General features: G+C 38.0%; 2 protein-coding genes across 3 annotated transcripts; one reads left to right on the top strand and one right to left on the bottom strand.

Moving 5' to 3' along the window:
• Positions 1 to 2,083: 2,083 nt before the first annotated feature.
• Positions 2,084 to 10,567, top strand: maea (macrophage erythroblast attacher, E3 ubiquitin ligase). 2 transcript variants are annotated; one of them, XM_007233030.4, is made up of 9 exons: positions 2,084 to 2,191; positions 5,529 to 5,714; positions 5,917 to 6,120; positions 6,279 to 6,401; positions 6,728 to 6,804; positions 7,527 to 7,635; positions 8,303 to 8,436; positions 8,598 to 8,793; positions 8,910 to 10,567. In XM_007233030.4, exons 1-9 carry the CDS (start codon positions 2,123 to 2,125, stop codon positions 9,003 to 9,005), a joined length of 1,194 nt encoding a protein of 397 aa, XP_007233092.1. In that variant the 5' UTR covers positions 2,084 to 2,122; the 3' UTR covers positions 9,006 to 10,567. The 2 variants fall into 2 exon arrangements, with proteins under 2 accessions (XP_007233092.1, XP_015456704.1); XM_015601218.3 differs by lacking the exon at positions 2,084 to 2,191 and adding an exon at positions 3,870 to 4,015.
• Positions 10,568 to 13,242: 2,675 nt separating this feature from the next.
• aldob (aldolase b, fructose-bisphosphate) lies at positions 13,243 to 18,832 on the bottom strand. Its single transcript, XM_022683473.2, has 9 exons — positions 18,681 to 18,832; positions 17,701 to 17,813; positions 16,796 to 17,007; positions 15,815 to 15,869; positions 15,485 to 15,645; positions 15,193 to 15,276; positions 14,884 to 15,058; positions 14,430 to 14,629; positions 13,243 to 13,647 (listed from the first exon to the last, which is right to left on the bottom strand). The coding sequence occupies exons 2-9, from the start codon at positions 17,810 to 17,812 to the stop codon at positions 13,552 to 13,554; spliced, it is 1,095 nt and encodes a 364-aa protein (XP_022539194.2). The 5' UTR covers position 17,813; positions 18,681 to 18,832; the 3' UTR covers positions 13,243 to 13,551.
• Between the last annotated feature and the right edge of the window lie 2,820 nt (positions 18,833 to 21,652).

Raw genomic sequence — 21,652 nt, 5'->3', positions numbered from 1 at the left:
TTTATTCTCTCCCCAGTACTGTACAATTTTGAAACTTTGAAATTTGAAATCTTTTAGGTATGCATAGATTGACTGAAGATTTACAATACCATACACATTATTTTGTTGGTATTTCTATGAACCAAGTCACATTTTCTTGCTCAAATAACAATGGATAGTGGAACATTTTTACATATATGTTTTACTGCAATACCTGTTGCATGCATGGCTAACTCCTAGCAACTTATTTCAGTGGAAAACAACTACACTTTTTCCACCCTGCTTACACTTGCCTTGTGTGGAATACTGCCCAGTGTTGCTATTGTGCTCCAAATCAGTACTCCGGCCAAGTACAGCAGAATTCCTATTGCACTCTTGGAGGACGGTGTACTGTGTGTCCTTGGAGTACAGACAGTACACCTGGCAGGGCTTTCTATTCCCAGATGCCCCCTCAGTTGGATTACTGTGCCCCCTCTGCTTTGAGTTCCTGTTCTGTCCTGCAAAGTATTTCACTTTAAAACTAGCTCTGACAAGTGTATTGTCTATACTTACTGTATTTTAGTTTTAGTAACATTTACAAAAGCAGTGATTTTTATTGTAACTAATTAATTTTATTTGTTAAATAAAATTATGTGAATTTTACCCAAGGAATCCTGACAGGTAATATTTATGTGTATCATTTACTGGGAACTTATTTCACCATTATCAATGTTCTGTTGTCTTGCTTTTCAAAGAAAAAAAAAACATTTACAAAACACTTAACATCCCAGCAGACATAACAAAGCACTATATTATTAAACATTGTCTAAATTAAGATTACATTTTGGCTAAATATTTTTGGATGGCAAATATTCGGAGCATCAGCAATTTGTTTAAATTATCAGTGGTAAAATGTTAAAGACTAAAATGTAACTGTTACAATTCAAAATCTCACAATTTCTATATATTGTAATACTGTAAGCTATATATTTTATATTTAAATATATTTTGATTGTTTAAATTAAATTAAATTGTAGGAAAACTGTCACAGTACAAAGAACATACTATCATATTTATTATGTCTGAGTCAAAGAAAGTTTATATTTGTGCAATCAGAACAAGGATCTAAACACTTTCCAGTGGCCGTGGTTGATATAGATAAATAAAATCTTGATTAAATAAATCAGGGTATATCACCTTGTATGTAAAATAATTAAAAAGCTATACTGCGCTTTGACAATCGATACAAATTGCAATACAAAATAATTTGATATGATGATATATCAATATTTTTTACACACTACTTGAGTACCTGTAACTGAGCATTAATATTACTTCACCAAAATACCAATAGGCCGGACCCTTGCTGACTTTTGTTCTACCTATTTCTGTTTACTAGAACACAATAGTAATACACACTATTCTCTTTCTATCAGTTAGCTATTTAGATCTAAATGCTCACAGTTTTTTGTAGAAACTGGGTTCTGGGTGGGTTTCAGCAAAGGTCCTTCGCAGTAAAATAATTCTTAGATGGTTAAGCGAGAAGCTTTAACGAGTACAAACTTAATTTAAAAAAATAATTCACGGGAAATGTATGAATACACAATTTATACACAAAGTGCACTGGATTAAAAGGCGCACTGACGATTTTTGGAAAAAATTGGGAAAAGGATTTCAAGTATGCCTTATATTGTGAAAAATACCTATTCATGTGTGCTCGACTTATCGAGAACTACCTCAAGGTAGTGTGTGTATAAACAGCCTTTTTTTATAAAACAGGGCATAAAAATTGTGATTTCTAAACAGTGGTGTGAAAATGTTGATTTCTTTGCATGGCTACGCTATGCCCCTATCGCAAGCATTGTAAGCCTGTTGGTAGCATCAGCAAAATGCTGTATTTCTAAAGTCTGGGGGCTATTTGACAATGGTTTGCACTCGTTTTCATTTTTCACTACCCCCTAAGTCCATTTCACACCGAATTTCTCCTTTAATGCTAAGATACTTTGGGAAACTGGGCCCTGACCAGTGTACCAGCATGCAGGGTGCAAAAAAACACGAACACGGTACTGGGTGCCGTTAGGGGTCAGTAGAGAAAGGTTCTCCATTAGAACTACAGTGAGGGCGAGCGACGAGCAAGAGCACATACCGTTCTCCCCAAACGAAGATGGCGGTGCAAGAAACAGCTGCTCAACTCTCCATGGCTCTGAAGGTTCAGGAATACCCGACTCTGAAGGTCTGTACGCGCCGCTTCCACCCTTCACAGCACGCGGACTGAAGCACTGGATTAGGCTGGGCTGATCTAGACTGATGATGGGGGGAGATGTCAGGTTAATTAAGGTGTCAGCGGATTGAGAACCAGGCGAGAAGTCTGCAAGCTAGCGGGGCTAAAGCGAGTTAGCAAAACAAGTCAGCGAGAGATAGAGAGAGGTGTAGATACAATGAAGGAGAGAGAGGGGTGAACGGACATCGAGGGCTTTTGACACTGCAGGGATACCAGTATTAATAAGCCCGTCTGTTTTACGCATTTCTTTAACAGTAACTTAGCTAATAAAAACAGCTACATTATCGTATGCTGGACGCGTTGTTAGCGTTAGCTAGGTTAACGTTCCTGTACTGAATTTGTAGTTAACTGGTTTGTGGAGGCTGAGCCTCAAATAACGACAGACAGACAGACAGACTGGCTGACTGACATTATAAATGTCTCTACAGGCAAACGGGCCTAACATCTATGTTATGTAGCTAACAAAAAAATAAATAAATAAAAACTAAAGCAGACTACTGTCACAACGCTACACTGATCATTATAGCTGATTAAATTCAAACTATTGTAACGTTAGCACAGTAAATGCGAATGCACGATTGACATGAGTGAAATAAATGAAATTTCAAATGTAGCTAACAACCCACGATATACACATATTACTCAAACGACCATTTACTGATCCACCTAAATCCACTTATTTCAGGGTAATTAGGTAAGTTAGTTAACCTAGCTATCTAGTTAACCTAGGTTAGCCAACGCTAAAAAACTAAGCAAGCGAGATAAACAAATTGCTCGCTAAACGACCGTGTACTTTGCTAGTTAAAGGGCAAGACGGTTAGCTTGAGGACTAACCTAGTTTCGCTAACGTAGCATAATAAAAGTACATTATCGTGAGTATTGTTAGCTAGCTAGTAGCTACTTGTATTCTCGACGTAAAGCTAACTATAGCTAGCGTTAATGTCACTGGTTTTGTTCATTTGTTTTAATGTTACGAAATAACGAAAGACAGACCGCTTGACATTACGCTAGATACAATCCTGCAGTGTAATGGGCCTAAAAACTAACTATAGCAGATTCTGAAAGGAATGCATAGTGTTAAGTTAGCTAGCTAGCGTCAACTGCCTACATAAGAATTAAAAGGGTTAGCTCAGGGCTAGCTAGCGTTAACTAGCTCACTGTGTGAGAGTAATTGCTAAGCTAACTCATTTTTTATATTCATGTTAAATTTAACGAACCACAGATTTAAATTATATTGACACATATATATCTAGGTAACGTTATATGTGTTAGCATAGCTGGCTAGCTAGCAGATTGCCTGCTAGTTGTGCTAAAACCGTTTGTGCTCTGAAATAACCCTAAGTTAGACCAGTCTATCTGCTCAAATGTATCACTATCTGCTGTCAGGTTGCTAGCTAGGTAATTGGCTAGCCATTTGGCTAGCATGACGTAACCCAAGATGTACTGAGCAGCTAGCTAGATCAGCTAGCTAGTTAGCTATGTTAGCTAACCTAGGTTTGCCCTTATAATCAACCATTGTTTTTTAAATAATCATCGGCTCATCTAGCTAAATACAGCCACACATGTAGCCATTTTTAGCTAGTTAGATGGTAGAGGAGTTATTTATTAAAAAGGAACCCAGGTGGTCGTGACTGTGTCAGTGCAGGACGGTGGTGACCACTAACGTTAGCTGTCTTTAGTCCCCCACGAAAGCCAGACTGGAAGGCTGTGTGGTAGCCAGAGCTGGCAGCTCCTGCTGATCCACGCTGGAGGAATGCACGCAGGGGTCGGACAGGGGTACGTGTTGGTGTGTGGAGGGCATCGGGTTTAGCCTAGCTGAGATCTCACTCCGGATAGCCCATAAAACATGCTTTAATCGGCGTAGATGAACACACACACTGTGTCTGGGCGTGAGGGAGCCCAATGTTTGATGGCTGGCATGCCACCTTTGTTCTCTGCGTCACAGATTTAGCTGTTTTCCACTCCTGGAAGATTGAAGCATGCAGTGCTTGGGAATAAAAACAGCGATCGTGACGCTTAGGCATGTTGTGTGATGCGAGAGAGTGCTTTTGTGCATTGTTGGAGCAAAACCAGGGAGCATTTGTTCCACTGTGTAATGTTCCATTATCTAGTACCGGTGCTGAGCACGTATACAGAATATAAATGATGCAGGTTCCTCCTTGCTTGCTGTCAGGTGTGAGAACAAAAAGATCATGTGTGTGATGTGCTGTGTTAAAGGCATGGCAGTTAGACAGTGATTGCTTTTAGCATCGTTGGGATGTACTGACAATGAACTGATGATGATGATCATTATGATGATGATTTATTAGTTATCTAACCACTAACCACGTTCATTGCCTCCAGCCTTATATTACAGCCTTATAAGTGTGGTGGATATGGAAATTACTGCCCAGGTTTGCTGTTTGTTAGCCTATTTTTATTGCTCTCCAGACCTATAACTGTTTTTGTAATCCCAGCAATACATCTTATACACAGTATTATTGTCTTCTTAGGACCACATTTTGCCACTGATATAATGATAACATAAAAGCATGATTATGCAATAATATCCCTTCAAAGAGTAATGGGCTTTAAGATTAGTGTATTAAAGCACTGAAGTTGGAATCTTTTTTTTTTGTAATAACCTAAATAAATGAAACATACAATTTATATACAACACAATAGGCAATATATAATACAACAAAATGTATTGATTTCCATATATTGTGGATAACTCACATTTTTGTAAAGGCTAGTGCTGTTAATGTCAGAATATCAGCCTCCTTTTTTAGATTTTCATTTAACACTTATAGTATTTATTAAAGGAGAGACTTTTCAAACAACATCCAGTATTTATTCACACATTAAAGCAGTTTAAAGCTGAAAATAGTTTGGTATGGCCTTCATTTGTTTCTATTTTTTCTTTAACTATGATGGAGTTCTTCAAATAAAGTCCGGATTTTCAGAAGTTGAGATGTGAAAGGGGCCACAAACCAAAGTTTGTTCTGAGTACAAGTAGTGTCGTCTGGATCTACTGAACAATGGTCATGTACAGTGTAAAAGCTGAATCAATCTTTAATCATAACAGAGAAAAAAAAAATTGGTGTTGTGCTGAAATCCAACTCTTCTCAACGTCCATGCATGTCACGTATGTCAGCTTTATGGACACAAACACTTAGACAGGGAATCCATTTATAAAATATTTTCATATTGCACACCTATAATTCTAAAATAGATCAGTTCGGCAGTATACTGATATGATTGCTTACACAGCTATCTGTAAATATCTATTTATTTGTGCACTCTATAGGTTCCCTATGAGACCCTAAATAAGCGCTTCCGTGCGGCTCAGAAGAATATAGACCGGGAGACCAGTCACGTGACCATGGTGGTTGCTGAGCTGGAAAAAACCCTCAGCAGCTCCTTCCCTGTGGTGGACTCAGTGGTCTCACTCTTGGACGGTGTAGTTGAAAAGCTCAGCGCACTCAAAAGAAAGGTAAGCTACCATGGGAACAGTTCATTACAGTGGATTGTTCACTTACAGGTTACACACATACAAACACATTTCAAATCAGCTAAATCATCATTTAGTCATCAGTATTTCATTAATATAAGTAATTTGTAATAGGTAAACATTCAACTGAGGCCTAACAGGTACGTTGGCGGGAGAGTTCTAACAGATTTTGATCTTTGTGAAGGCGGCAGAGTCCATCCAAGCAGAGGATGAGAGTGCTAAGCTCTGTAAGCGACGCATTGAACATCTAAAGGAGCACAGCAGTGACCAGCCTGCCAATGTCAGTGTGTGGAAGAGGAAACGCATGGACCGTATGATGGTGGAGCATTTGCTGCGCTGCGGCTACTACAACACCGCAGTCAAGCTTGCCAGGCAAAGTGGCATTGAGGTGAGCTCTCTCTCTGCTTTGTATGTGTAAGTGTGTAGGAAAAAGGATGAGAACAGACTAAGAACTTGTACATTAAATATTGGATGTGTTTACTGAAAAATTAGTTTTGTTTAGTTATTGATTGTTATTTGTAATTAATTTGGATGTTATTCTGCCAGGATTTGGTCAACATTGAGATGTTTCTCACTGCAAAGGAAGTGGAAGAATCACTAGAAAGACAGGAAACAGCCACCTGTCTGGCCTGGTGCCATGACAACAAATCTCGTCTGCGGAAAATGAAGGTACGGCAGATTTGCTATGTTTGAATTTAAAATAAGATTTACATATAAATACCTATAACTATCAGAGACATGTTTGGAGAAAAAATAGTGAATTGAATTTAAATAACAGAACACCCTGCCAACTGTTAAGCATGGGAGAAGATACATCATGTTTGGAACTATGTTCTTGCCAGTGTCTGTGCCAGCACTGCATAGGTGGAGGATAAAATGGCTCCCATAAAGGATCACAGAATATTGGATGCACCCATGTAGCACAAACCAAGCTTAAGCAGTGGCAAGCAGAATTTAAAATTAATTGTTTAAAATGCAGTAAATTCTCCTTTCAGAGCTGTTTGGAGTTCAGTTTGAGGATCCAGGAGTTTATTGAGCTCATTCGACAGAACAAACGCATGGATGCAGTAAGGTATGTAAAATGTAGAATACACAATTTGTCTTTGTAATGAGCACATCCTTTTACAGTGAACAAGATTTAGGCTATCTTCAACAGCAGCTAAAGGTGGTCTAAATCTGATTTTCTTTGTCATTTCTTTTTGTTTGTGTGGTAGTATGAAGGAAAAAACACAATAAACCTGACATATTTAATTCTGAGTTAGGAGACTTTCATATAAGATATTAAAATCTGATACACGTCCAGTAAGCGGCATTGTGACTTCAGATGGAAATTATTGCGACTTATATGCCAAAAATAATTATTGACAACGTTGAGAGTGGTGGGACTGTGAGGTAACAGACCTGATCATTTATTTAGGCTGATGTCTTTGTTCAAACACAATTAGAAGACACATAATTCAGTCCCTCCATGTTTCTAATGAAATTGCTGAACACATAGTTTTGTTTAGGACCCAAACCAAAGAAGTGGGTGTAAGCGAATAACATGCCTTTTTACAGTGTGCTTAAAAGCTTTTACAGAGATGGGTTCAGCTGTTGAGCAGTAGAACCCCTTCATATCTCATTTGAAGCTTGTATGTTGCATATAGGTTACATTATTAAGTGACATTTTTTTGAGAAACCCAGATTTGGGCCATATTTACCTGCTGTGTGAATGCAGCCACAGACTAAATGTATTTAGGTACAGTTTATTACTAAAGTGATGTTTTAACAGAAGTAGTTTTATATCTGCCACAGACATGCACGGAAACACTTTAGCCAAGCAGAAGGTGGGCAGCTGGATGAGGTACGACAGGTGATGGGCATGCTCGCCTTCCCTTCTGACACTCACATTTCCCCATACAAGGTAAGGTTTCTGTTAAATAATCCACTCATTTTCTTTTGTCGTTAAGCATTTACAGCTCTGGAAAAAAATTAAAGACCACTTAAATATGACGAGTTTCTTTGATTTTACCAAATTGAAATCTCTGGAATATAATCAAGAGGACGATGGATGATCACACCCATTAAACCAAGCTGAACTGCTTAAATTTTTGCACCAGGTGGGTATAAAGTTATCCAAAAGCAGTGTGTAAGACTGGTGGAGAAGAACAGGATGCATAAAAACTGTGATTAAAAACCAGCATTATTCCACCAAATATTGTTTTTGACCTCTTAATACATTATGAATATGGACTTGTTTTCTTAGGATTATTTGAGGTTTAAAAGCACTGCATTTTTTTGTTAATTTGACCATTTCTCATTTTCTGCAAAGAAATGCTCTAAATGACAATATTTTTGTTTGGAATTTGGGAGAAATGTTGTCTGTAATTTATAGAATAAAACAACAATGTTCATTTTACTCAAACATGTATCTATAAATAGCAAAATCAGAGAAACTGATTCAGAAACTGAAGTGGTCTCTTAACGTTTTCCAGAGCTGTAAATGGAACTGAATTAAACTGTCAGGAATTATATCAGCTGCTAGGGTAAAGGTAATTCATTTTGAGTAAGGTTTTTATTTTTTTTTGTAGGACCTTCTGGACCCAGGTCGCTGGAAAATGCTTATCCAGCAGTTCAGATATGACAACTACAGATTACACCAGCTGGGGAACAACTCTGTCTTCACTATCACTCTACAAGCAGGGCTGTCTGCCATCAAAACCCCGTATCCTCTTTGAATGGCTGATACTGTTTCATTTAATGTGTACTGCTGTCATCATCAATATAGTTTGTTAGTCAATTCTAGAGAATTTTTTAAACGATTTGGTTCTTTTTGTAAATCATTGTACACACTAAGATTTGTTGCCCTTAACTCGCGGCTCACAGGCAGTGTTACAAGGAGGACGGAACCTCCAAAAACCCAGATTGCCCTGTATGCAGCAAGTCTCTTAACAAGTTGGCTCAGCCTCTCCCCATGGCCCACTGTGCCAACTCCCGTCTGGTGTGTAAAATCTCTGGCGAGGTCATGAATGAGAACAATCCACCCATGATGCTGCCTAATGGCTATGTTTATGGCTACAACGTGAGTAGATAACAGTTTTACGAACATCTGTTTCTGTCATTTTTTTCTCTCTGGTTTATTAAGATCCTATTTGTCACTCAGCTCATCCTGATCTTTTGTTTGGCTTTCCTCTGCAGTCTCTCTTGTCTATTCGCCAAGACGACAAGGTCGTGTGCCCCAGAACCAAAGAGGTCTTCAATTTCTCCCAGGCTGAGAAGGTCTACATCATGTGATGAGACCTCCAGAGGGTAGTTCTTGGTTCTTTGCGACTCCACCCTGGGCTGAATGAGTCCCAAAGTGACACCTCCAGTTTAAGGGCCTCAGTTCCCCCAGCCTACAAGACTCTGCAAGACTGAATTCAGTTGTCGACATGTTCTCTACTGGCCTGCCAAACCTTCACTGAGAGAAAGAATCGATTAGAATCGTTTAGAATCGATTTGAGGTTAAACAGTGCAACTGAATGGTAATGATAGAGAGGAAAGTAGGTCATTTCAAATAGTTGATATTTTGGCATTTCCTTTAATTGGTTCTTTACAGTTGAGTGATGAGGACAAAAGGACATGGCTCAATATCATATTTATATCTGAGAGCTTCTGCCTTTTTAGTGTGTTTCAAACCTGACTATTCATTGGTTTTGATCAAGGGCACACCCATTTTGCAACTCTCTTTTTAGGCAGATTGTGACTGGGTCATATTGCCTTGCTTAAGCACCTGTGAAATCTGTTACTACTTCAGTTAAACTGATACTGGCATACTTTTGATAAATTAGCTCATTGTTCTTACAGTAACCTGTTAGAAATTACAGTAGCATCATTCGCAATACTTCTCACGTAACTCTCGGTTGACGTAACTAGATGTAGAAAGACATCACAGTGGGTAGTAACTAGCTATAGATAAAAAAGGTTGCTTTTAGCCTACATTTTACATTACATGCCGTGTGTAGCCATATCAATGACTGGTATCATCATTACCATCCATCATCATTATTACACGCAGTACTGCAGTGTGGAGTAACGCAGCATCTTATCATGACCAAAGTCAAACTTGTTAGGTCAAGTGTAGCAGGATTGCATTGTGACCAATAAGTCTTAACATTTTCGAGGTGGCTTTCTAAGGATTTCTGTATGTTTAGCAAATCACTTATGGTGACTCCATGATGACGGTCATGCCAGTTTAAGTGGTGTTTGGGATTAAAGATGAACGCATTCATTTACCAAAGCAGTCTGTGTTGTCTGGATCTCAGGATAGATTTGTGTCATACACAGTGCATTAACATGGTCTGATTTAGTATGACTTCATACTAAACAAAGACCACTGTAGAATTCTTCCCATTTCCCTTAATAGGCTGTCTTCCTATTTTGTGTTAGGTCTTAATGGTATGCCCTACATGGGTTTGGGATTGATGTGTTTCGTTCACATTGTTTTGAATTAATCACTAATCAGAAACCATTTAAAAAGTGTTCTTCAGATAATCATTTCATGATTATTTTGAACAACAACAAAAATATTTTTTGTACTGCTGTTCAAGCACACATTTTCTATTTCAGAGTTCTCACTGTTTTCTCAGATTTCACAGGAGCAACTGCAGGTAAACTGATGGGTAGTCTATGAGCACCCAGACCCTATTTTTTTAAGCACACCACCATTTTTCCTTTGTATTATCAAGTTGCTTTCAAATGTGCTATTTTATTGTGGAAGTGTGGAAAGGCTACTTAGATACAGCTCCTGCATGTGTATATTCTTAGGGTAGTTGGGTTGTTATTGTCTAGTCACCAATAAAATCTATTTGATTAAATGTTGTCTGTGTGTCTACTGCCGGTTGTAGCAGGTTGTGTTTAAATGGATTGCACTATATGTCCAAATGTTTGTGGATATACCTTCTAATAAATGCATTTAGGCTTACAAATGTGCAAGTATAAAATTAACACTCGAAAAATGATGGAATGAAGGTGCTCCAGCCCATAATTTTAGGATGAGGGCTAGATACGGTGGAGTGGTGATCATCCAAGGTCCTGACTTGACTAATGCTCTTGTTGCTAAATCCAATTAAATTGTTACAGCAGTTTATGTAGAAAGCTTCCCTGGGTGTTTCTCCAGCAAGAGCAAGTCCCTTTTAATACCCTTAATTTATGAAGAAACAATACATGATAATGTGTACCAGTATTTTTTCCATTTAGTATCATCTTTCTTGGTGAAAAGCCAAAAAATTGGATAAAGCAGATAGGTACTGTCAAGGCAGCATTATTACCTTACTAAGAACTCCACTGGCACTGGGCTGGACAGTGTGTGGAGAAGAAAAATCCAACCATTTTGAATGTTTTTTAGACAGCAGTGGATAACAGGTTGAGAAAATATGATCAAGCAGTCAGGGGAAGTCCAGTCGAGAGCAACAAAGCAGCGGTTCTCAAACTGGGGGCCGCCATGGGGTGCTAGGGAGGTTGTATCTCATATATAATGTCTATTTATTACCTGATTGGCCATATAAAAGTGGTGCCTCATTAAAAGAAATCACAGGAAAACCTTTGCAAAGATTCTTTTTTGTTTATTTGTTTTTTAAGTTCAAGTAGGTTGTTAGAGTGCCACAGCGATACTTACTATTCAAAAAGGGCCTCCAACGAAAAACCTTTGAGAACTGTTGTAATAGAGGTTGTAAATTACAAAAAAAAGTTAGTTACCTACAAATTTAGTGTAATATGTTCAGTTTGTTGCAGTTTTAATCCTCAGAATCATAATTATTTGAGCATCCCCGCCTCCCTCAGACTAAACAGCAGGTCTTAAAAGTATCCAACAATGTAGAAGAATGTAAAAAAAAAAAAGCATTTCTGTTAGTAATTTGAATTTACAAATAACCATTAACGGTCATCCCCACAGTCTGTCTGTGCAAGGGAGGTTCAGCCATTACTGTTGCTAGCTAATGAGCTAAGCTTAGTCTCTACATATGGATGGTAAAGAATTGCTAATAAAGACACATTGCGCTGTTTATAATAATCCCAACCTGTAAATAAATGGCAAAGTAAACAAGTTCTGTACTTGCTTCAAATCTATGTAGAAACTTCAGAGAAGGATTGTTGGTAGCATTAGGTTTTCACTAACCCTGCAAATAAATATTTTCTTAGATTTTTTCTTAGATCTAGCTAGCAGTTAGCAAACAGACAGTTACAGACGAGTATGACACAGACCTCTAATAAATTACAAATATTAAAATTAATAACATCAAAATAATGGGATAGGTTTTAATAATAATATATCTTAAAAAGTGAGATAATATTTCAGGGTAGTGAGAAAACAACTCAAAATAATGGTATATCTATTTTTTCAAAAAGAGTAGGTTATGAGAAATCTTAAAATCATAAGGAAGCATCTTAAAATCACTGATAAATTAGATGTTTTCTTCCCTTATGGCACGGGCATATTCCAAGATGACAATGCCAGGATTCATGGGGCTGGAATTGTGAAAGAGTGGTTTAGGGACATCTTGTGACATTGCGGAAGCTTAGTGAAACAATGCCACAGTAAACGCATGCCACAATCTAAGCTAAAGGTAGTCCAATGAAATATTAGTGTGACCTCTTTTTTGTGGTACCATGCAGTGGAAAAGCTCAACTACACCAGTGGTTTTAATGGCTGATTGGTGTATACTTACATTTAAGAGCTACAAGAACAATTTGCTTTATGATTATATGGAAACAGGTTGCAGATAAAGATTCTGATGTGTTTGTGCACTGATCTTATAGGCATTTTAATATATATATATATAAAAAAAAAGGATCTTTATTGAGAAACGGTTATGCTGGAGCCAAAGGAAACTGCCATGGAGGTCATCAGGTCCGTTTCCATCTCATTCTTTGTTCATAATTTTCTTCATGAATGAATTTCTGTCAAGCTTTTCAGTTTGTTGTCCTTTTCCCCCAGGGCAGCCAAGACTGCAGACTATCAGCTTTTGCATGCCTGGTATTTGGCTGTTGTGAACATAGACCAGGGGGATTATAACGGCAGGACTGCTCTGCACGACACAGTAATGAAAAAAGACCTTTAAATGATGGCCAAACTGCTGCAGTATGCAATTGTCCCTCAAAGATATGCTGCATGTGTGCCCTGTACAGAATCTATGGACTCTTTCTCAAGAAAAAAAAGGGAAATCTATTATTCTGATTCTATCTTTTTATCTCACACTCCTTTTTTGTTAAAGTTTCAGGACTAACAGCCTTTAGTCTTCAATATGTTCCTGTTCTTTCAGGTGAAGGACAAACGGGGAATGACAAAGTTAGATGAGACTAAAAGGTGAAAGTTGTAAATAGAGGAAAAACTGGAACTGTGATAAGATGAAGCTATATTCATAGTTCTACAACTTGAAGTTTCACTTAAAAGTGTCTGGGCCCTTTACTAAACAAAAAAAAAAATAAATAAAAAAAATAAAAAATTTTTATTTCTATACATTACAGTATAATTAAAGATGAAACAACAACAAAGTCTTTTTCTTCTCATTTATTCCTCAATTCAAAGAACCTTAGTCCAGAAAATGTCTATCAAAGACCAAAGCAGTCTGAAATTAGTGAAATCCAGTTCAATCAGAAAAAGCACTTTATACATTTAAATGATTTGGTCATAAGTCCAAAACAAGGGACATTAGAAACCTGCAATTGCAGAGTTTAAAGTTCATTGATCAAGTTAACATTAACATTAATGTCTCCTTGAACAGTGTTTTGGTCACTTTGCAGTTTTATCGTAATGTGGTCCTGTAAAAGCTGGCATTTTGCAGTTTTTGGAAGATGGTTTGGTCTAGTAGACATAGCTGGCGGTGAAGAGAGACTGTGTGGCAGCCTTGTCGGCCTGGCCTGTGGGCTTGTACTCGCCTTTAGACGCCAGACTGTTAATCTGTAGGGGGGAAAAGAAGAGAACAAAAACAAAAGAAGGGTAGGATGAGTGTGCCAGGTCTGCATCTGCTGCTTCACACAGCATTTGTTTCCCCATTCAAAGTCTCTTCCTGCCACACTGTCTGTGTGGTCTTCAATGTGATTAGAAACAGATTCAGTACTTATATATATATATATATCCATTTATTTATTCATTCTCTTTTCATATTTATACTAGAGCTGCAACATACACTTATTTTGGTAGTTCACTAATCTGTTGAGTATTATTGTACAATTATTTTTTGCTCTGCTTTCTGTGAGTGGAGACTGTTCCTTAAAACGATACAAAACAGCTAAACGCAATATTTAAATGCTCAGAAGAGGTAAAAATGTTCAGATATTTAGTGATATGTAATCTGTGGCATAGTTCACTTTTGGAAACCAAGCTAAAATTGAACGGAGTAAGCAAGAAGCCCTTAACCCTCCCTCACTGTTTTTGTCTCCATCACTCTGTAGTGAATTGCAATTACAAATGATCGATTAGGCTACACTAAAATCTATAGTCGACAAATCTTTAAAAATCTACATTGTCAATTATGTCAACTAATCATTGCAGCCCTAATTTAGTTACTTGGATTTAATGTTTATTCTGTTTTAACAAATGAGAGAAACAGAAAAGGGAGGGGCAGGTCTACGGTGAGACATTTGATTAAAAGCTTATATATGGATATCAATTGAACATCTCAACACAGACCCAATTTGGACTTGTGATTTTGTGAATGAGGAATTTAAGTCATTGCTTACCTTAGCACGTGTGCAGAAGGCATCCTGAGAAGCCTTCCTGTTTTCTGGCTTTCCCTTCCATGCTGCAAGAGCTGAAGCCTGGAGAGCACGGCCATAGGAGAAGGACAGCTTCCAAGGTCTGTGCAGTGGAGTTTTATTCATGGCGTTCAGGTTGAGCGAAGCCTCCTCTTCACTCTGTCCTCCCGACAGGAAGCAGATGCCTGTAAATATAGGAATTAAAAAAAAAAAAAAAAAAGTTAATTCTTTGAGGCACATGCTCACTGTAAGAAACCTAGTTTGCACGACTTAGTGCACAGTGGTTTAAGTATAAGTAAATGTAACATTTTGTTAGAAAGAAATGTTTAATATTCAGTTACCCTTAACCCCATGGTAAATGGTAAAACATTGGTGAAAACAAGGACATTTTTATTGCTAAATAATAATAATAAAAAAAATCCAAAGCCTTGTAAATCACCTGGTACAGCAGCAGGCACAGTGCGTCTGAGGGCAGTGACTGTTGCCATGCCAACCTCCTCTGGGGTGTACTTCTTGGGGCAGGAGTGTCCGGCTGTGACCATGTTGGGCTTGAGCAAAGTGCCCTCCAAATACACGTGGTGATCAGACAGGGCCTTGTATGTAGCAGCAAGAACCTAAAGAAACAAAGCCAAAGAGATTTCAGAAAGACTGCAGCAGATTTTGAGTCCATATAGTGTGTGCTGTTATAAAACCCAATTTTCTGTATTTATGGTAAGCTTTTTAAGGGGTCAATCTTGAGCAAGCTCACCTTCTCCGTGACATACTGGCAGCGCAGCAGGTCGTGATCTCCGTCTGGAAGAATCTCAGGCTCAACGATGGGCACCAATCCATTCTAAGGAAAGAGAGAGATATTGAATAGGGGGCATTTTTAGAAGGGCTGAGGGCACTGAAAGCTACTCTGAAATGGGTGCTGTAGTTTCATGCAAGAGTAGCTCATCTTTTTCCACAACAAGACTACCATCCTTGCAGATAAAAGCAGTGCAATAGCAGTACAAGATTAATGGACTTGTGTCAAAGCTAGTCAGTCCTCTAGGAAGTACCTGTTGGCAGATGCTAGCATATCTGGCGAGCACGTTGGCGTTTTCAGCGATGGCAAGGGCAGAAGGGCAGCCATCAGAGATCTTCAGCACACAGCGCCACTTAGCAAAGTCACAGCCGTCCTTCTTGTACTGAGCACACCTTTCAGACAGACCATCCAGGCCTAAAGGAAAGTATGAAGAAAAAAAAAATGAAAATTAAAAAAAATATTGATAATTGCTAACAATCACATGAAAACAGCAATGTATTTGTTTAAAAACTAAAGATTTGGTTTCATTTATTATCTGTGGTGATGATAAAACTACCAATTATTACATTAAAGCAAGATTTACCCTGTGTGGTTGTTTCGCCATCTGTTCCATTCAGTCCTGCTGTGCCTTTGTCCACCTGGTGGCACATGAATGCATGGGCATGACATTAATCATATAATACTGACATGTGCTGTTCTCTCATAGTAACATCAGTTTCATAGGCCTTAAAATATATCCATGTGGGACTCCATAAATTATACTAAACAGCAATTATGTGCATTTGTCAATTTAAAAAGTCAATCTGGAAACCTAGTCAGTGTTTTCCTGTCTGCCTTCTAGTGGAAGCTTCCAGTATCAAACATAGCACAAAGTTAACTATGTGATCAGTTACATCAGTCTTGATGTTGCTTAGTATTGCACGTCTATTGAATTAACCTTGCAGCTCTAGTGCAATCTGGAGGAATCAAATTTTGCACATCAGCCGTGTCTTGGCTTAGCAAAAATGGTGTACTGGTAAACATTACATATTTATAATAAATCCAGGAACAAATGGGTCTCAAAAACTGGTTTAACCAGTTGACAACACTGAACAAAAACAATCTTGTGGCTGTGTGGAGGTAGAAAGAGTGTGAATAATAGACAAGCTCTTGTGCAACACTTCAGACTGGATTACCCAAGATGTACTTTGATCACTGACCGCAGGTGCACTTTGACCATTGACCAAAAAACTGTTGATTAAGTGTACTCTGAGCATGCAAGCATGAATAGTAAAAAGAGCAAACAAAAACAGCTTCTCATTAACAGAACAGTCACAGTCCAACCAAAGTGGCACTTGCCAAAGTCCATGTCTAATGATCAAGCTCTTTGTGAGCTGTGTCAGGTGTGTTTTGGCAAACCATTAAAGTAGGTCCCTAGGACACAACCTGAAAAGCACTATCCTGGATGACTGCATTTTGGATAGCAAGTGTAGCTACATAACTAGCAAAGAATATACACATAGGTCTGCCTAATTTAACATACATGCAAGGTACCAGGTCTTTCTTCCCTGTACCTAATCCTTACCTTGATGCCAACCACGATACCCTTATCCTTGACGAGCTTGGGGAACGGGATACCCTTGTCGGATTTCTGATACAGGGTCTCATGGAAGAAAATGATTCCTCCAATATTATCAGAAATGGAAGGATCAACGGAGAACAAAAGGTCACGGAAGTAGCGGCGGTTCTCTTCTGTGTTCTCCACATTGATTTTCTGCAGGCGCTTTGCCATGGTGCCTAAAGTATGAAGAAAATTATATGCTTGATTACTTTAAATAGATCATATTGTCTGTTTTGCAGTCCCTGTGACCAAATTATAACCATAAGGAACACAGACACATTACCATCTGTCATACTCTCTGGATATGTTTGATATCTCAAAATTGTCTGGAAACAGAAGTCATGTGCTCTGAAAATCCTTCAATATGTGAGTCATACTTGAAATAGGCCATCTCTTGTGCAAAATGTTTTGGTCATGCTTTATTTTGAAAGGGCCCCGTAGGGGGATCTACAGATGGCAAGGCTTATTAAGAAATTGTTTATAAAGTTGTTTTAGGTTTAGGAGTATTAAATGTGATTCGTGATACACTTATGAGCACATGGTATTAACAGTAGTGCTTACACATGCAAACTGCATTTTTTTTATAAAGTGTGAAATTAGTCCAGTTTAATTGGGTAACAGTATAAGAGGTGCATCAGAAAAAAATAATTAAAATTCTGCATTTACATTTGCATTGTCGAAACATTGCAATAAACATTTTGTATTGTTAAAATGCTTTTAATATCAAAGAAGTCTGGTTACGTGACTGTCTCCCATTCTGACTTTTTTTCTTTTCTGTATGGCACAGAAGATAAAACCTGCTCCCATGTCAAGTCCCTAACGAAGACAATGATTAACCAAGGCTCAACTGAGATACCACACGTCCTCACCTGTGGACTCATCTGCAGCCAGGATACCCTTTCCAGGGGCCACAATACGCTGGGCGATAGTGGCCAGCTCCTTCTTCTGCTCAGGAGACAGTGATGGGTATTGGTGAGTCATCCTGAAACGAGAGTAAATTTGATATGTGAGACATGGTAGATTAAGGCAACATTCTCATGTGGTGCTCACATGCTTTGAACATGAGTGCTAGATGTGCTAGTTTGTAGATGTGATTTTACCCATCTTAAACACCTCACTCACACTCAACCTTTCCATCTAGGCCCCATATAGTGCAATGTACAACACAGATGGAGCCAGTGTTTAACCCCCATCCGGTCCCATCGCACTCATTCATATGTATACAAAATTAACTCATGGACAAAACGTATGATTTGCAAAGGTTGTTTTTTTTTGGTGTAATGTATTGATAATCATCAGCAATAGGCTACAATATACTATAGCCTGCATGTTTTTCTCTCCTGCATGTTCAGCAAATATTTGTCCTGACTATGTGGCTGAACTTCAGTCCAGAAAGCAGATAAACTTGCTCCTCCCTCTAACCAAACTACTTTAAGGCTCTCCTCTTTGAGCATGGAGGCATGCTGATCTGAGGCCAGTTTCTGATTGACTTTTTAAACCACAGGAGGAGACTTCAACAGATTTTCAGATTTCAACACACTGCCTACGTGTGCAAAGGCAAGCAAGCTTTCCAGAAGCTTGAACAAGCATGCAACTGTGCAACTGCTGCTACACCATCCTTCTTCCTGGTCTTCTAAGATAACCCAGCAGACATATACGGCTTATGCAGCAGAATATACTCATAATACCATATTGTATGCAAAAAAAATATCAATAAGTACAAAAAGCTATAATGTAGCCTGTAGCTACAGCTTAGCTTAGCTTAAAGATGCATGCTCTATTTAACTAGCTTATAACTACATCAACCTAAAACAAGTGAAAGTTTAGCACCCATAGATAGTTCACTTACTTGCTGATGGTGGGTGTGCTCGGCTGGTCAGGAGAAAAGGAGAAGGAGTTGTTCAGTCTTGCTGTTGCCCCAGTTCAGGCCGCACCGAGCAACTGGAACATACTGCTATTTATCCACCCCAGAGGTGGAGGCTGGGCGAAGCAGGCGTGGGCTACGAGCTGTCAGACCATTGGTTAGAAGAGTGGGGCAGGGGAGTGTTAGTGTGAGAGCAAAAGCCAAACCATAGAAAGTCCAAACTGAAGAATTCTCCCTTTTTTCTTCCATCGGCGGCACGTAGGCCTGTATACTGACTGTATGGCTGCAAAAAATGCATGTGCAAATGGCAAGCGTTCTTTTTACCATATTTATCAAATTCTAAAAAATATATATTAAAAAAATTAAATGTAGTGCAATATAAAGCTGTTTAAGCATTTAAGAAACACGTATAGAACTTCATAGGTTGATGCTAAAGGCAGCATTAGGCCTCCATAAACCAGTTTTAAAAGCACAGTAACACAAAAAGGCCTGTTTAGGTTTTTTGTTACACACTCCCTTAACAGGAGGAACTGGGTAAGACAACAGACTTGTTATTCAAGTTTCTTAGTTTCTGCTTTGCTGTGTTCAATCTCTCTGCCGCAGTCGTATGAGTTTTAGAGGTGTTGTGCAATGCACATGTGAATAATTGATGTTTTAATAATGACCAGGCAGTGCAACAACTATTGTTGCAAGGTCAATAGCTATAAACAGATCCTTCTGATAAGGATGTGGTGTGATAACTCACTGATTCGTTATTAAGGTCAATAATTTCTGATGTGCATACTGTGTGGTGTAAGAAAAACAATTTAGTAAAATTACATGGATCACTCATATACTTAAAGTGACAGTGCATAAGATTTGGGGATCTCTCTAGTGATAATGTGTAATTGCACAGCGCATGTGGAAAAGTACTTTTTTTATGTGCATTTGTGGTTCAGTTTCCTTTCAGAGCAGAAAAATCTGGTGATTTTAGGAAGAACTTTAATACATTTTTAATACATACGAGTTTGCCAGCTCTCTTCAGTTTTCATTCTGCCTTATGTGTGATGCGTGAATGAGCAGGTAAATTTTCAGATACAATCTCATTATTTTGATATACTATCTTATTATTTAAAATACTATCTGATTATTTTAGGATACTAAGATGTTATTTAGAGATACTAAGCTGTTATTTACTCTCATTATTTAATCTCATTATTTAATCTCATTATTTAATCTCATTATTTTGAAATGCAATTTCATTATTTGGAGATGTTTTTTTTGCTTTTGGAATTTGAAAGAAATCTCAAAATAATGAGATTGTGTCTCAGAATAACAGCTTAATATCCCCAAATAAATGGACTCCAAGTGGTCTAGCAGACTAAGGCGCTGCAACTATATTCGGGAGATTGCTGGTTCGAATCCTGTTCTTGTAGATTGCCATCAGCTGCCAGAGCCCTGAGAGAGCACAACTGGCCTTGCTCTCTCTAATAGATGGCATTCCCCACATTACTCCAAGGGTGATGTCGATAAGCATGAGGCCTCTGTGAGCTGATGTATTGGAACCAAGTCGCTGTGCTTTCCTCCGAGCGTGCTGTGATGCTACTCGGCAATGCTGCATTGGCAGCAGTTCAAAAAGATGATGGTGGCTGACTTCACATGTATCGGAGGAGGCATGTGCTAGTCTTTACCCTCCTGGTGTAAATCTGTTTGAACTTCAGGTGCTTGACTTGGTGAAGTACATTTCATTACATTAGAAACTTGTATTTTGAAAGCTGTATAAAACAATATAACCAGTTAATCAAAGTGTCAATGCAAAGAATGGCGGCAGACACAATAGATAGGGAACACTGATGAAGGGTAGTGGTGAAGTGAGAAAGATTTCACAGCAGCCAATGTGATCATATCAGCAGTAAAGAGAGAGGATCATTGGAACTGATGAATGGGTTTGGGGGAAGGGAGATGAGCAAACAAAGAAATACTCAGTGATGATGTAAAAAGAGCCGAGGTCTTACGTGCCAACCATTCACTCCAACAGTAGAACAAGACAAGCTCTTTCACAATACGGACTCTGGCCTTTAGGCCAATGGTCTGAAAATCACTCAGGGACAGGGTTCAAACACTCCTCCTGTTCACGCTGAGAGCATTGAGTGGAATATTTCAGACAGACAGACTGACCATGGCTCTGAACCTCTGAACGATGATTTCATACAGAGAGCTGCACACAGGAAACCATAAGCAGGCCCTTCTTGAACTTGAGCACTGATGGTGTTTAATATCACACCACCAATATTAGTTTTTGAGCAGTTCACAATATTATAAGATACAATTTATTAATTTATGTATTTATTTCACATGTTAAGCTGTATTTAAGATACCTATTAGGCCCCTGTTGTTTATAATATTTTTTAAACAAACTCTTTACCATTTTTACACTAACAAAATTAATCATATGGCTTATTTTTTTATTTAGTATTTCCAAACACATAGTATGTAGGAATGTAGGGTTCTTATTTTTACTATTTCATTTATTATTATTTATATTTAAACTCTGTGAGTAGGACTACAGTTTAATTAGTCACTTCTCTAACCACACTACTGTCATGTTTACCATACATTTGATAGGCTATAAAATAGAACCAAATTTAGATAATTTATGATAATTTCTATTTGGGGACAACTGAATAATAAACCTATGGTTTGAGAGGTAAGGCTAGAGGTATATAAGGCACTTTAAAAAAGCAAAGGATTTTTATTTTTAATATATTGATATGAATATGAAAACCCGATATGAATTAGGTAATTTAAGACTTTTTTTTTCAATTGAACATATTGTAAGGGTACTTTTTAAATAATACTAATAAAAGTGCCTTTATTATTATTATTATTATTATTATTATTATTATTATTATTATTATTATTATTGTTGTTGTTGTTGTTGTTGTTGTTGTTTAATTATTCAATAAAATAATTAATAT

This window comes from Astyanax mexicanus, chromosome 10 (genome assembly GCF_023375975.1).
Source record: "Astyanax mexicanus isolate ESR-SI-001 chromosome 10, AstMex3_surface, whole genome shotgun sequence".
Lineage (NCBI taxonomy): Eukaryota > Metazoa > Chordata > Actinopteri > Characiformes > Acestrorhamphidae > Astyanax > Astyanax mexicanus.
The sequence above is the reverse complement of the archived record's forward strand: the minus strand, read 5'-3'. Positions and strand labels throughout refer to the sequence as shown.

What these genes read in the sequence shown, in the direction of transcription:
- maea (XM_007233030.4), top strand. Translation starts at nt 2,123, where the DNA reads ATGGCGGTGCAAGAAACAGCTGCTCAACTCTCCATGGCTCTGAAGGTT. An exon ending in AGGAATACCCGACTCTGAAG is followed by an intron (nt 2,192 to 5,528) that starts GTCTGTACGCGC and finishes TGCACTCTATAG; the next exon opens with GTTCCCTATGAGACCCTAAA. An exon ending in CTCACATTTCCCCATACAAG is followed by an intron (nt 7,636 to 8,302) that starts GTAAGGTTTCTG and finishes TTTTTTTTGTAG; the next exon opens with GACCTTCTGGACCCAGGTCG.
- aldob (XM_022683473.2), bottom strand. Translation starts at nt 17,812, where the DNA reads ATGACTCACCAATACCCATCACTGTCTCCTGAGCAGAAGAAGGAGCTG. An exon ending in GGCTGCAGATGAGTCCACAG is followed by an intron (nt 17,008 to 17,700) that starts GTGAGGACGTGT and finishes TTCATACTTTAG; the next exon opens with GCACCATGGCAAAGCGCCTG. An exon ending in TGTGCCTGCTGCTGTACCAG is followed by an intron (nt 14,630 to 14,883) that starts GTGATTTACAAG and finishes CTATATTTACAG; the next exon opens with GCATCTGCTTCCTGTCGGGA.